General features: G+C 50.5%; 1 protein-coding gene across 3 annotated transcripts in view; it reads right to left on the bottom strand.

Moving 5' to 3' along the window:
* Nucleotides 1-3,921, bottom strand: part of SLC12A7 (solute carrier family 12 member 7) — a 91,646-nt gene extending 87,725 nt beyond the window's left edge. For all 3 annotated transcript variants that reach the window (XM_066243160.1, XM_066243152.1, XM_066243224.1), the window contains exon 1: nt 3,720-3,921. In XM_066243160.1, the coding sequence (XP_066099257.1) occupies nt 3,720-3,849 (130 nt within the window). In that variant the 5' untranslated portion in view covers nt 3,850-3,921. The remainder of the gene's footprint in view (nt 1-3,719) is intronic.
* Nucleotides 3,922-15,426: the final 11,505 nt, after the last annotated feature.

The following is a 15,426-nucleotide window of genomic DNA, read 5'->3' on the forward strand; positions in this document are numbered from 1 at the left end:
CTGAGGTGTGGCCCTAAGGGCGGGGGCATGTGTTCCTTGGGCTGCCCCCTCCCGCATGGCCTAGAGCTGACTTTGACCTTCCCGAAATGTCATTGTCCTCAAGGCAGGCTCTTCTTTCAGGTTGGACCCTTTCCCTTTTCTCTGCCCTGAGGCTGAGGGGGAAACACATCTATCTCCCGTCTTGATTCTGGATCTAAGATACCTCTGACGATCCCACCAAAGGAACTGCATTGGGAGCTCTCATCAGCACCTTTTTACTGGGAATGAAAGGTGAGCAACAGTTCAGCCTCGCTCACCTGGAACCTCCCAGACCACATGTGACATTTCCAGCCCCATGGCAGCTTAGCCAGACCTTTCCTGTGAGAGGGAAGGCTCTACGGTCCCCTCCCACACCACATCTCCCCTCCTGCAGCTACGTGGGGGAGGGTAGGGGGCAAGTGGTCCACCCGGGGCAGCATCTCCCACCTCCTAGGGTGAAGGTGCGCAGGCCACTCCTGTCCTAGCATGAGATCATGCTGCCCTCAGTGAGCTAACCAAACAGCTCAGTGGCGCATTGTAGTGACTGGTGTGTGCTGCGGGCTACAGGGGGAGCCCTCAGGAAATGCTGACTGAGCCAGAGACACAGGGATGGAGATGCAGAGCTGGGCTTATGCCCTGTCCTGGAGAAGGGAGACCCCCACCTCAGTGTGCTCTCTCTGCACACAGGCATTGGAGGGGAGCTGGTCTGAGAGCAAAGTCAAATAATTAGACTCTGCAATTCCCACTCAGAAGGCGGCACCTGAAAGACAATGCTACGGCCTTAAGATCCTGGGACTCAAGAGGCTGGGTGTCCCCAATGATTAGAAATTCCCCTCTATCATCCCCCACATACTTGGAAGTAGAAGGACGATTCCGAACAAATGCCCACCATGCACCACTTCCTGGCTCAGACTGAGGAGTGCCGATAAAGCCCATTTCTTTTTTTTAAGACTTAGTTTACATTGTTTAAATGAAACACCAAATAATAGGGATTTTGTTCTCATACAGTGGACACAACACAAAATCATTTTTATTGACTGCTGGCTAGAACTCTCACACCATGGAGCCCAAGATCCACAGGCAAACAATGGCCAGTCAAGCGGCAGAGCAGGCAGTGGCCACCAGGTCAGCAGTTTCCACACCTAAGGACTGAGGTGGGGGAATGGCTGGGGCAGCCTGTCTCTGCCTGGGTCTTCCAGCCCCCAAGGGTAGTCATAGGGACAAAGGGAGGGTGGCCTGACCCAAAAAAACAGGTGCAGGTAGGTGTGGGGCATTCTAGGGTCAGGCAGCACCCATTGGCCCAACAGCCCCATCTCGTGAGCACCACCTCGAGGACTCTGGTGCAATGCCCGTCCTCCATGTTAGCATGAAGATGCAAATCTCAACAGCCTGGTGGACAGCAGAAAGACAAGTTGAGTTCTGAGCATGTCTCCTGGCACCAAATCCTTTCCCCAGGGGCACAGGCCAGCGTGCGAGGTGCTGAAGGCCAGGGAGGCAGAGGGGCTCAAGAGAATAATGCAAACTCGGAGAGGAGGACCTGAAGGGTCAGCTGACCCAGGGCTGTGCCCTTGCTGGGGATGCTGGAAGCTTGAGCTCTGCTGACTGGGAAAACAGCCCCATGATAAGGTGCTGCCCACTGGAGTCTGTCTTTTAGTCCAGAGGTGAGGCCAAAGCCACAGAAGTCCCAGTTCCTGTGGGGAGAGCATGGGGCTCAAACAAGCCCAGGCTGGGGTTCAGGCAGAACCTGGACTACCACCCTCAGGGTCCCCCAGGGAGGGAGTATGGACCCAGCTCTACCACCCAGAAAAAACAGCTTATCTCACTGCTGCTGACTATAATCAGGAAGGCTTCACCTGCCGCGCTCTCAGACATGGTTCTTTTTATCCACACTCTCCCTGAAATTTCCACTGAGTCCTTCATCAAAGCCATTTCCCTCAGAATAGGCTGGAAACCCACAGGACTCCCAAGAAATAATTAGTTGCTCTGACTCATTCTAATCAACGACCTGTGGAATTACCTGCTCACGGAGGAAAACGAAAGGACCATGTACTGGGTAAGCAGGAACAGGAGGAACCTCAGGCCCCAGCTAGAGAGCGCCCTCCATGTGGGCCACAGTGGTGTGAGGGGTGTGGCAGAGAGGGTCCCTCCTGCTTTGGGATTGATATCACAGGTGCACAGCAGGTGCCACATACATCCCTCTTAGAACTGAAGGAATGGCTCCCAGGGTGAGAGAATACAGGGGGGGAGTAGAACCAGAGAACCAGCTACTACCAAGGTGACAAGTGTCCTGTCCACATATTCACACCTGACCTATAACTCAGGGCAGAATTAAATTAACAGACACATCCCACGTTTGTGCCAATGGTGCTGTCCTAGAGAGCGGGTGTCTGCAACACACACGCATACATGCATACTAGCATGCATACGGCATGCACACCCACACCACATGAAGCCTCCTGCTCACATGTGGAGGCATCACTCAGATGTCACCATGATGCTAAAGAACTTCCCAGTAACTCAACAAAAGGTCTTGTTGAACAAGCATCTAAAACCTCTGCTCCTCTCAGTCCTCACAGTTAGAGCCACTCTCCCTCATCGCATGCAGACATGACATCTGCATGCACCGAGTTTCCCCGGGTGGGGGTGAGCAGACAGGAGGCCCTTTTTCCTGAAGAGCCACCACCCCCAAGCTGACCTGCAGGGACTACTACTGGGCATGGGAGATGGTAGCTCAGACCGTCAGCCCTGCAGTGGCCAAGGTCCTATAGGCAAGTGAGAGCCCAAGGGCAATCTGCCTCAGGAGCGGATGAGGGTGAGGTCAAGCTCCGAGGCAGGCCTCCCTTCCGAGGGGGTAAACCCCCCACAAATGGAAAGACTGCAGTGGAGGGCTCTAGAAGCCTTTTAGGTTCAGTCAAACCCTGCTTCTGCTCCCTGTTGGCTGGAAACCAGGCTTTCCCCTGTCCTCCAATGTCTCCACCTTCCCCACCCAGAGCTGTGGGGCACCCACCTGTGTAAGCAGTGAGTTGCCAGGAGAGACCTGTCTGTACATTCCCCAACATAGGACAAGGCAGGTCACCAATGTGGCTGCCAGCACTTCTCAATTCCTTCAAGTAAGAGTTTTCAAGACTGAAGGTACATTTGACATTAGACAATTAAAATGATTAAAGACTGGTGGGGTCACTGGGGGAAAGGACACAAACCAAGACTGACTACAGGGCTGTGCGTGTTATAAAAACACAGCCCTGTGGGGAGGCCTCACTGACCCTTAGGCTGCCTCACCCAGTCAGGAGGAGCCAGCCAAGCATTTCCTTGGTGGTCTGAAGGCTCCATCCGTCCCTGGATGCGTAATGTTACTTGGATGGGTACTCTGCGCTCCAGGAGCAAGGTCAGAGGGCCCGGAAGCTGTCATCGACCAATCCCCAAGGACAATGACCTAGTGTCTCCCTCCAATCCTCGCGACAGGGGAGGCCGCCGGCGGGGATCAAGCTGCTGTCAAAGTCTCCGAGGACAGCGCTGTGGACGCACCGCACCGGCTCAACCCTGTGCTGACCACTCAGTGACACACGGCCGTCCCCCAAGCCAGCCCCTCGGCAGCTCTCCCACTCAAGCCACCGGCCACCCTCCCGCGACGATCAAGACGCCAGCGACACTCCGGACGCCCGCGCGCCCCCGAGGGGGCGTCCCCGTCCGGCCGCACCTACCGTAGCGGCTCGGTTCACGGCCGTAGTGCAGAATGGGCAGCGCGTCCACCCCCGGCGACTCCAGGGCAGCGGCGGGATCGGGATTCCCCTCCCCGCTTGCCGCGGGGGTCACCACGAAACGTTGGGACATGGTGGCCTCCAGTCCAGGGGCGCCGCGAAGGCTGCGGGACGCGAGCGGGGCCTGTACAGGGGGGAAGGCAGGTGGGGGAGGGACAGGGTGGGGGCGGAGCGGCAGTGGGGGCGGGGCGGGGCGGGGCGGTGGTAGGGGCGGGGCGCGGCCAGCCTGGCAGAGGCCGTCGGATAAACTCTGCGGGGTCAGGGTCCCTGGAGGAGCCTGGAGCGTCGCCGGGGGCGCGGGCACCGGGGAGAGCCCGTCTGGCCGCTAGGGTAGACTTGGTCGCCGACCGTCGCCGAGATCCATTGCCCGCCTTGAGGCACAAAAGCCTTGACCCCAAAGCCAGTCCTGTCCCTTCCGAGCAGCACAATCTTGTGGGTCGCGCTGTAAGACCTTGGAGACACCATCTCATCCCGGGCGTCAAAGATCAGCAAGCCAAGGCCTGGTCCAAGAGAGGGACAGGCCATAAGACTCCAGAGATCTCTGGTCCCAGAAGGCCATCATGCCCAGCTTCAGGAAGCATCCTGGGACCACTGACTACGACCACTGACTACGCCCATTGGAACCACTGAGGGCTGGTTCCAATGATCCCAGAGTGAAGGAGGGGGCAGGCTGCCAGTTCATGTGGTCTGGGGGATGCATGCCCAGGAGTGTGGAGGGTGGGAAGGGGGAGGTGAGATGGGAGTAAGGAGGGGTGGGAACCAATGGACAAGGAAACCTAGGTGAGAATCAGCTACTCTGTTTATGGGCTTCTACATCACCATGAACCACCACAGGGTAATATCACCATACTATTGTTACCACTTAAAATTTGTTCACATAGTATTTTACAATATGTAATGTGGTTTGCACACTCAATCATTCAACAAATATTTATTAGTGCTTAGCTATGCCAGGCCCTGAGGATGACATAAGAAAGTAGAAATCTCTGCCTCTTTGAAGCATACATTCTAGGGTGCAGGCAGAGATAAGAGCTCTGATTTAGAAGCAAATAAGAAAAGGTCTGGCCTGACCAGGTGGTGGCACAGTGGATAGAGTGCCGGACTGGGATGCAGAGGACACAGGTTTGAGACCCCGAGGTCGCCAGCTTGAGCACAGGGGGCTCATCTAGTTTGAACAGAGTTCACCAACTTGGACCCAGGGTTGCTGGCTTGAGCAAGGGGTTACTCGGTCTGCTGTAGCCTCACGGTCAAGGCACATATGAGAAAGCAATCAATGAACAACTAAGGTGTCGCAATGAAAAACTAATAATTGATGCTTCTCATCTCTCTCCATTCCTGTCTGTCTGTTCCTGTCTATCCCTCTCTCTGACTCTGTCTCTGTAAAAAAAAAATAATTAAAAAAGAAAGAAAAAGAAAGAAAGAAAAGATCTGGGAGGGGTGAAATTGTGAATGTGGTATACAGGAGGGCCCTAGGAGAAGAGTACATCTGAGCTATGACTTGAAGGAGGTCAATGGTCAGCTGCGTCTGGCTTTAATTCACTTAACTCATGGTCCATTATGGCTACTCCTGGTCCAGCCATCACATTTACATTCTACTAGTGGAAAAACAACACAGGGAAAGGACAATTAGCTCTCCTCCCAAGAATTCAACCCTGAAATATCATGCACATTTTTGCTTGACCCATTAGCCAGAATTTAATCATATGACCACACCTGCCTGTGAAGAAGGTCAGCAGATGTGCACACTAATGTTTGGGGGCTCTGTTAATGAAGAAGAATGAGAGCTTAGGTATTAAGGCCATAACAAACACAGGAGGAAAGATCCAGGGTTCTGGAGGATGAGGACTCTTTTCCTGTACCCACCTTCATATTACATCCTCCTACCTCCATTCATTCAGGGAGGAGAGGACCAGGGTCCAAGTTCTCACATCTTCACGAACACCTGTTCACACTCATCTCCTTCCTGTACAATCTTTTTTTTTAATTCGTTTTAGAGAGGAGAGAGAAAGGGAGAGAGAGAGAGAGAGAGGAAAGAGAGAAGGTGGGGAGGAGCTGGAAGCATCAACTCCCATATGTGCCTTGACCAGACAAGCCCAGGGTTTCGAACCGGCGACCTCAGCATTTCCAGGTCAACGTTTTATCCACTGCACCACCACAGGTCAGGCCTGTACAATCTTTTGGGCTCTTCTGGGTGCTTGGGAACCCCTCTTGCCCCCTTCACAAATCTCAGTCAGTGACAAATGAGGATGGCAGCTCTGCTGCTTGGCCACCCATTTTTCCATATTTTCTAGGCCTTTCCTTTTTTCTTTCTTTCTTTCTTTCTTTCTTTCTTTCTTTCTTTCTTTCTGAGAGTGAGACAGGAAGGGAGAGATGAGAAACTTCTACTTGTGGTTGCTTCACTTAAGTTGTTTCTCATATGTGCCCTGACCAGGGGGCTCAGGCTGAGCCAGTGAACCCATGCTCGAGCCAGCAAGCTTGGGATCATGTTGATGATTCCATTCTCAAGCTGCCAAGCCTGCACTCAAGCTGGATGAGCCTGTGCTCAAGCCAGTGGCTTTAAGGTTTTGAACTTGGGACCTCAGTGTCTCAGGTTGACACTCTATCCCCTGTGCTGCTACCGATCAAGCAGAGAGACAGGAACACTGATCTGTTCCTGTATGTGCCCTGGATGGGATTCGAACTGGCAACCCCTGCTTTTCAGAACAACACTCTAACCAACTGAGATTTCTGGCCAGGGCTAGGCTATTCTTGAGCACTGATTTTTTTTTCACCCAATATGGACATTTGAATCATTTTGGAAAGTTTTCCCCCAAATACATTTGTTTTGATTAAAATGGCATCCAACCTACAAATAAATTTGCTGAGAACTGACATCTTTCCAGTGTCAAACCCTTCATCCAGGTTCTGCATGTTTTTTTCAGTAAGTTAATTCATTGCCCTGGCTGGGTTGCTCAGTACATAGAGCATTGTCCCAGCACATCAAAGTCACAGGTTCAGGACACAATCCCCGTTCAGGACACATACAAGAAACAATAGATGAGTGTGCAACTAAGTGGAGCAACAAGCTGATGCTTTTCTCTCTCTTTCCTCTCCCCCCTCCTTTCTTCTCAAATCAATGGGAAAATTTTTTAAATGTTAATTCCCACATATTCACAGTTTTGTTACTACTGTAATGGATCTTGCAACTATGCTGATACGTAAGAACAAAAACAAAACAAAACATTACTGGCTTTTGTGTATTTCTTTTGTAACCTGCCAGCTCATAGAATTCTAAATTCTATTATTCAATTACCTTTTCAAGTTCAACGTCTTAGGTTTTCCAAAGGAATCATTTTACCTATGAAGAATGATAGTTTTGTCTTTCTTTGTTGTGTCTACCTTTTCTGTTTTCTTTTCCTTCTTTTGTTCTTGTTTTGGAGTTTTCTAGACATTCCAGGGCAATATGAAATACCATGCTTGGCAGAGCTCCTTTTATGGCCTGAACTGGAATGGGATCAATTCTGGTGTCTTCCTGTGGAGTGTCGTGCTGGCCAAGGTCTGGGATAACTACTCCTGCTCTACAACCCTCCCCTTGTTGGCGCTGGTGACCATCATTAGCCATCAGAAGCCAGCAGCCACCCTTAAGACCCAGAGGCAGCCGTGGACAGAACTGACCTGGGAGGCCTGGAATGGAGCCGCTGAGGGCAATTCTCACGTTCGGCTCTCTTCCTCAAGCCTTCTTTTCCTTCTGTTTGAGGCCTGCCAGAAGGCAGCCTCTGAGTCCAGCTTTCCCTTCAAAATGACCAAACCCACTTGGTCCAGTCACACGGTCGATGGAACAGGCTCTTTACCCACCTTGTCCTTTAACATGTGGCCTTTCTAGAAATCCAAAGACATTGGAGCTTCACACAAACTCCTGGCCACTCAAACTCAGCTTGGATGACTGGCCCCACATGGACAGTGGCTGCATCACTGAACCTGGAAGTTTCTTAGTGAATGCCTCTCGGTTCTCAGACCCTCTGAGAAGAATCCATGGGGGTAGACAGGACCCGACCCAGGTGAACCCAAGTGGCCTCAGATCATTGCTATCCATCTGCAAGAGAGAATGGTGTAAAATATCTAGTAATTTCTTTAAAATGTTCAAACCAGAAAAATGCATCCTGGTTCACACAAGTTCTCAATGTGCCTATAGAGGAAGATGAGAAAGATGAAGGGCCATGAACACAGAGTAACAGAGACAGGAGGAAGAAGCTCAGGGCTGCCAGAAAAACACCCGGAGGAACATGAGACAGTCGTGGGGTGGGAGGCTGCAGGGAATGAGTTAGCGATCAGTACTGCTTTCCCCTTGTCTCCCACTTATTAAATTCTGCTTTTATCTTCACTGTTTCTTCTTTTTCAATCTTTCTTTCTGCCATCTTGATCTGAAGACTCAATCTAAAAAAACCGATCTTCATTATGTCTCCCTAAATGAAAACACTGACGATTATACATTTTCCTCTAAAATTAGCTTTGGCTTCCTCTCTTAGGCCGATCTTCTCTGGGTATTCTCTCAACATCATTATTTTCTACATAGTCTATAATTATAGTTTTAATCTGTTCCACTAGAAACCTTTTTATAGCCTTCAGTTTTAAAATTATATATGTATACATAATTTATTTGTTGATTGGTTGTTAACTGAACTCTAATGTATGAACAGTAGGAGTCAGCATCTTTCAAGGGCATTCCATGGGTTCTGACAAATTGGAGCAGCAGAACAGAGAGCACCATTGCCACCTCTGTCCCCCAGCCCCTGGAAGCACTGTTTGGTTTCTCTCTCTGCCTTCTTTTCCAGCATGTCCCATAAGTGGCATCAATCATGAAACATGTAGCCTTTTGAATCTGAGCCTAGAAAAATTTAAAGGTGATGTTAAATGTGCTCACCCTGGCAATGAAAAGGTCCTGGGAAAGCACTTACACGAAGTTTAACTTTTAGGGGCAACGCTGGCCAGGCCTCCAGGCTGGAATGATAGCAAAACTCTTCAAGAAGACCGTGAATGCCATAGCCTCAGATCATTTAGAGCAGTGGTCCCCAACACCCGGGCCACGGACCAGTATCGGTCCATGGGCCATTTGGTATCGGTCCGCAGAGAAAGAATAAATAACTTACATTATTTTCGTTTTATTTATATTTAAGTCTGAATGATGTTTTATTTTTAAAAAATGACCAGATTCCCTCTGTTACATCCATCTAAGACTCACTCTTGACGCTTGTCTCGGCAATGTGACACATTTATCCATCCCACCCTAAAGGCCAGTCCGTGAAAATATTTTCTGACATTAAACCAGTCCGTGGCCCAAAAAAGGTTGGGGACCACTGATTTAGATGATAGCTAGCCAGCAGAGGACACGTGGGTGTGCTTGTGTGTGTGCATGTACATGCATTGGGGTGGAGGCTCAGGGTGTCACTGAGGGGTCAGCATGCCATCGGCACAATCGTGGATGGGTAAAAGCAGGTGGGAACCAGAGTCCTCTGTGTTTTCTGATTAGGCATGTGCAGAAGCCCCTGCTGTACTCAATGCTGACTTAACCAGCTGGAGGTCATTCCAGGGGTTTGACCACTTGACCATGCTGAGCTATCCACAGGGTTAAGGCCAAAGAGGGCCCTGGTTAGACTGCACACCATATGGCCCTGGGGACCCTCTGTCTGCCTAAAGCTGCCTTCTCCTCAGTATGCACTGGCCAAGACACCAGCCCCGGGGCACATCAGGAGGGGCACAGGGACATGTAATCAGAACACAGAGCTGGCTGATGGGTCTGAGTTGACCATTTGGGTGGTGGGGAGACTTTAGGACATGCTGGGTCCTATCAGATGATGTGCCTTGGGGGCAAGGACACTGACACTTGGAGCCCTCACTTCAGAGCCATATTTGATGACTACTCAGGCAGGAGGACCCCCCCCACACACACACACAACAGTCTGTCATGAAGCCTTATGCCAGCTCCCTAACCCTAGCCCTGGCCCCATCATCAGCCACGAGGACAGATGGGGTTACGTGTGTGGTCCAGGGTCTGACAATGCAGGCTTATCCTGCCCAGGCCCTGCAGCTTCATCCCCGTCAGACTGAGCTATGTGTCACATGCCATGGGCCCCTAGGCCACTCATGGGGGCAGTGAGGAGGCACGTGCACTGGTGGTCCGTGCCCTGGACCTCTGATCTAATGCTCATCCTGCCAGCGGCTCAGCCCTGCCAGCACTCCCAATCTACTCCCACCTGTATTATTGTGAAAAAAAAAACCCAGCCGTCAGAGGGTTTCCCCTGTAAATACTAAGTTTCCTTTTTATTTAATAAAGCCTAGTCTTCCTCCTTACCCATTAACAACAATCCTGAACCTTCCTTGGGGCTCAGATCCCACTTGGATTTTAAGTGTCACCTGTGTGAGAAATTCAAGGTCCTCTTGTGAGAGCAGGAGAGGCCACACCTCATTCTGCAGGAGGACCAGAGGGGAAGGAGGTCTAGGCAGCTCTGGAGTGACCTCACACTCGGTCCCTTCAAAATGAAAGTCTCTGTTCTTAGTTGTCTTTTTTAATGCTACCAGTGGCTGTGTTCTGGGGACAGGTGACTATGGTGCTGAGTGTGGTGTCCTGGCTGGGGTGTTACTCCCTTTGCGCCAGGAAAGGGGGGAGGGTGTTTATTTTCACACACTTCACCATTTCATTTAGGATGGAGGCAAGATTCCTCTACAGCTCCAGGGTTTGAGGGGTGATGCCCACCTTGTTTGAAAAAGCTACTTCACCTGCCTCTTACTGCTCCCTGACTTGGTGGAGGGTCTTCTTCTCACATCCCCCAGTAGGATGGGCTCAGAGCTGTGGTAATGGGCTTCTATCAGGGAGAGGAGCCCTCTTAGCTGCAGGACACTAAGACCCTGCTGAGGGCATTGGTGCCCCAGCCCAGGGCAGGGGTGTCTGCTGGCCAGCTCCCTCCTGCCTCAGCACTTCCCTCCCCTCTGCCAGTGGGGTGGGGAGACCTGCAGCAAACCCACATGGCCACCTCATCCTCAGCCCTGGAGTTCTAGATAATCTCTTGGGCCCTGGACAACAGGGGTCACTTTCTAGCCAAGCTGGTAAGTTCAGCCTTCTGTTGCTGGCCATCAGGAGCCCGAGGGAGGGGTGAAGTGAGAAGGGGCTGGGTGTACCTGTCACTGCACCTCTACTCACTGGGGTAGAGGTGTGATGGAAGGTCCTGTGCTACTGGACATTGTCCAGGGAGTGATTCACACTGAAATTTGACAATGGCTATCCTCATTCGCACACTGTTGGGTCATCTGGGTGTCGCAGGAAAGGCTTAGAAGGAGTCAGAAACCCCTGGTCCCTGATTCTACTGAAAGATGCTTTCCAGATAAGGGTCCTTACTGTGCCCACAAGGGGCTCCCTGTCTTTTTGGGGAAGCAGAGTTGGGCCCTGTATATGCAGGGCCACAGCAGATATCTCCTGGGGCCCACAGGACAGCCCAAGGAGGAGTTAGTTTTCTTTTGGTGCCACTCCATTTTAAGAATCTCCTCCCCAGCTCTGAACTAGTACCCATCAGATCTGCTGTGTGCCCACTGGATGATCTGCACTAGCCCACCACAGCCTTTGGGACAAAGGCAGCTGCCATGGCTTTTGATTCTCCAGGAGGGGCCTTCTGTGTTGTTTCCTGCTTTGCCCCGGCACCCAGGACAGTGGTGCGTGCAGCACCTCCAGCATTCATAAGTTAACGTGGAATGATGGATGGATAGATGATGGATGGCTGGTTGGGAACTGGATAGATAATAGAGAGATAGATAATGGGTGGATGGATAAATGCATATAATCCTCCTCATAGTGTAGTCAGCACTCAGTAAATGTTAATTCTCTTTCTTTTCTTCTAGAAAGTGTCAGAATGGCTATTGTTTTCCCTGGATGCTGAAGGGAACCAAAGTTTTGTCACCCAGAAGCTTCCTTTTTGAGATATTAATTTTAAGCTGTTTATTAAGAAACAAAGGACTCAAAAGAAACTTTGGGGATTACTGAGGGCCAAATATATGGTGACAGAAAATATTTTGACTTTGGGTGATGGGCACACAATGCAATGAAAAGTTTAAACACTATAGAGATGTTTACCTGAAATCTATGTGTTCTTGTAGACCAATGTCACTCCATTAAATTTAACTTCTAAATAAATAAATAACAAAATATATAACTGTAGATGCTATGAATGACAACTTATTGGTAGTTAAACAAAACATTGGAACATTATAAAGTTAAATTTTAAACATTAAAATAAATTTCATTATGCTAATTTTCCCAAGAAGCATGAGATCAGGCATATTCAGGGTGTTATGGCTGTAGACTAGACTAACTCTTTAAAAAAAGAAAGAGAAAGCCTGACCTGTGGTGGCGCAGTGGATAAAGCGTTGACCTGGAATGCTGAGGTTGCCAGTTCGAAACCCTGGGCTTGCCTGGTCAAGGCACATATGGGAGTTGATGCTTCCTGCTCCTTCCCCTCCTCTCTCTCCCCCTTCTCTAAAATGAATAAATAAATAAAAAATAAAGTAGAGCACAGAGAATATAGTCAATACTATTTAAAAAAAAAAAAAAAGAAAGAGAAAGAAAGACTTTGAGCCTCCCACCTTTCCTGCCCAGGAGATTCAGACAGAGAAACCAACTTCAAGAAGGAGATCTTAGCGTTCTCCTTAGCCTAATTTGAATCAAGTGTACTAAGTAGAGACTTCAGACAGGGGTCTGTTGGGTAGATACCCCTGTTTTGTTGTTTCTGAGTTGCTGAGCAAGAATTTCCCTGCCATGTGAGTTCAGCTCTTTCTTTTTTTTTGTATTTTTCTAAAGTTGGAAATGGGGAGGCAGTCAGACAGACTCCCACATGCGCCCGACCAGGATCCACCCAGCACGCCCACCAGGGGGCGATGCTCTGCCCATCTGGAGCGTTGCTCTTTTGCAACCAGAGCCACTCTAGCGCCTGATGCAGAGGCCATAGAGCCATCCTCAGTGCCCAGGCCAACTTTGCTTCAATGGAGCCCTGGCTACGGGAGGGGAAGAGAGAGACAGAGAGGAAGAAGAGGGGGAGGGGTAAAGAAGCAGATGGGCACTTCTCCTGTGTGCCCTGGCCGGGAATCGAACCCGGGACTCCTGCACGCCAGGCCAACGCTCTACCACTGAGCCAACCAGCCAGGGCTTCAGCTCTTTCTTAACTACCTGTAAATGGCCCATTCTTACCTCTGAAGTCTAATATCCCATTCCCTGTCACATCCTCCTTTATCTAAAATGTTATATACCCAAGGTTGCTTCACTGTCTTTGGACTTTTCATGCTCATGCAAATTTCTCCTACTCATATATTAAAACTTTGATTTTTCCTTGTTAATCTGTCTCTGTTAACTTGATTATTAGCCCCACCAGAAGAACTTAGAAGGTGGGAGGAAAAGTATTAACATTTTTTTTAGCCCCCACAGCCATCCTGACTGTTGGACCTTAGTTTTGCACCTCTACCTTGAGTTGGGTGCTCAGGTAAGATAGTGTAACTATACTAAGGAGTTTAATCTAGAGGAGGAGGGGGAGAAAGAGAAAGGTCAGGAGTCAGGCACCTGGGAGTGTGGAATGTGGCAGGTTTGTTGGGAGAGATACCAGGACTGGCCTCAGTGATAGGCTGACTGGGACCAGCGGGGCTGGATGGAAACTAAAGCCCAGAGCTGGGGGAGACTACACAGGACCACGGGGCAGGGCGGGGTGAATTGTGACAGGGTGGAGGGTAGCTTTTTTGCCTTCCATCTCCATGGCCATTGTGGTAGGTAGTTAGACAAAAGCAGAACAAAGACTATAGGCTAGGGACAGAAGGTCACCAGGGCAAAAAGTCCCAGGTGCCTAGCAACAGGCAAAACTGGGAGACAAGGATCTCGCCCCCAGGGTAACTTTTCCTCTCCTAGCATGCTGCTGGCCATGTGATTTAGACCCCTTGATTTTATATCTCCGGTTATGTGGTTCATACCCTCCCCTGGCCTTTCCTCCCTGGCATGTTGCTAACCATGAAGGTTAGACTCCCCTTAGCAGGGGAGGGAATAAGGGTACCAGAGAATAGCGCTTAAGCATTAACCCCTAGGGATAACATCTAAGCCTGAGCTGTGTTTCAGCTCCAGGCCCAGAAAAGCAGCAAAACTAGACAAGTGATGCCACTGCTGACCTCAAGACCAGCTGCACGGACTAATGATCCACTGCCCTGGCACAGACCAATCAGTGGAGACCAGAATCCTAAAAAGACACACCTGGAGAGCTGATGAATATTCTATTGAGATCCTCCCTTGGGACCTCCCCTAAAACCCCCACCCTTAAATTCCCTTAGAGCCGAAGACCCATCTTGTTCTCCAGGGCAGCGCCTTTTCCTTCCCCCCTTCCCTCTTTTCTCCACCCACAGGTGTGTATCTCTTCATGAGACTTTCTCTGACTTCTGAGTGAGCCAAAGCAACCCTGCCTAGGCTCCTATTGCTTCTTCTATTCTAGGCACTTCCTTGTTTCACTTTCCCAGCTTTATTAACTTACTCTCAAAATCACCTAAACTTGTGTTGTGAATTGTTTTCCTGCATGAAGTCAATAACCCACACATTACTGGTTCGCCCTAGGCAGGCCCGAAGGGCCAGGTCCCATGCCCAGTAATACCATTCCCTCCTGTCATTCTACTCTGCTGGGGAAGCCAGGTCTGTCCAGGTGCCCACCACTCTCATGAAGGACTCCAGCAGGTGCAAACTCTGCACCCATCTCTGCAGCCCTCTCCTCTCTTTGGCTGGGTTTCGGTGTGGGCAGATGATAGGGGTCTGGCCAATGAGCTGTGGGAGTAGGTGTGTGGGAAGAGGGTTGGAGGAAAGGGAAGCACTGCTGAGAATGATTTCTGCAGAGCCAGGTGAGGGGGTCTCAGTCAGAGTGATAGTCTTTTCCTCAGACCTGTAGCAGAGGTGTAGGGACCCCTGTGCCTGGGTATGGGGTCCATAGGCTGTATCCTGTGACCAGTGCAGTGGGAGGTGGCCCTAGTCCTTATCTGGGATCATTTAGCAATGGCAACTGACATTGTGGGGGTCCGGTTAGCCTCAGACAGTACTGTCCTGATTGTGAGATCAGTCTCAGGGGGTTGCAGGCTCAGAATGCTCAGGAATCCCCATGGGAGGCCCATTTTGCCTTCCCTGACTGGAAGCCCCAGTCCCAATCCTGACCATGTTGCTCCCAAGTCACTGGGTCATCCCTTGGCTGTGGACCCCACCGTGCGGCAAGACCTGCTCCACTTTGGATGTATAAACACGGAAACTTGGGCCACTCGACCCGCTGCCTCACTCATCACAGTGACACGATCCCTTGGGCTCCTCAGGCCCCTCGCTCCCCTGGGAGGTCGGGTTTCCAGGACTAGGCATCTCAGCCTCCTCTAGCAAGGGGTATCTAAGGTGATCCTGGCCCTGAGCCTCCTCAAGATGCCTCCCATAGCTTAGGGGACACGTAGTGTATTGAAGCCTGTGGCCTTCAAGCCTCTCGCAGGGGTCTCCAAACTTTTTACACAGGGGGCCAGTTCACTGTCCCTCAGACCATTGGAGGGCTGCCAAATACAGTGCTCCTCTCACTGACCACAAATGAAAGAGGTGCCCCTTCCAGAAGTGCAGTGGGGGCTGGATAAATGGCCTCAG

The sequence above is a fragment of the Saccopteryx bilineata genome, chromosome 1 (genome assembly GCF_036850765.1).
Source record: "Saccopteryx bilineata isolate mSacBil1 chromosome 1, mSacBil1_pri_phased_curated, whole genome shotgun sequence".
In the NCBI taxonomy this organism is placed as follows: domain Eukaryota; kingdom Metazoa; phylum Chordata; class Mammalia; order Chiroptera; family Emballonuridae; genus Saccopteryx; species Saccopteryx bilineata.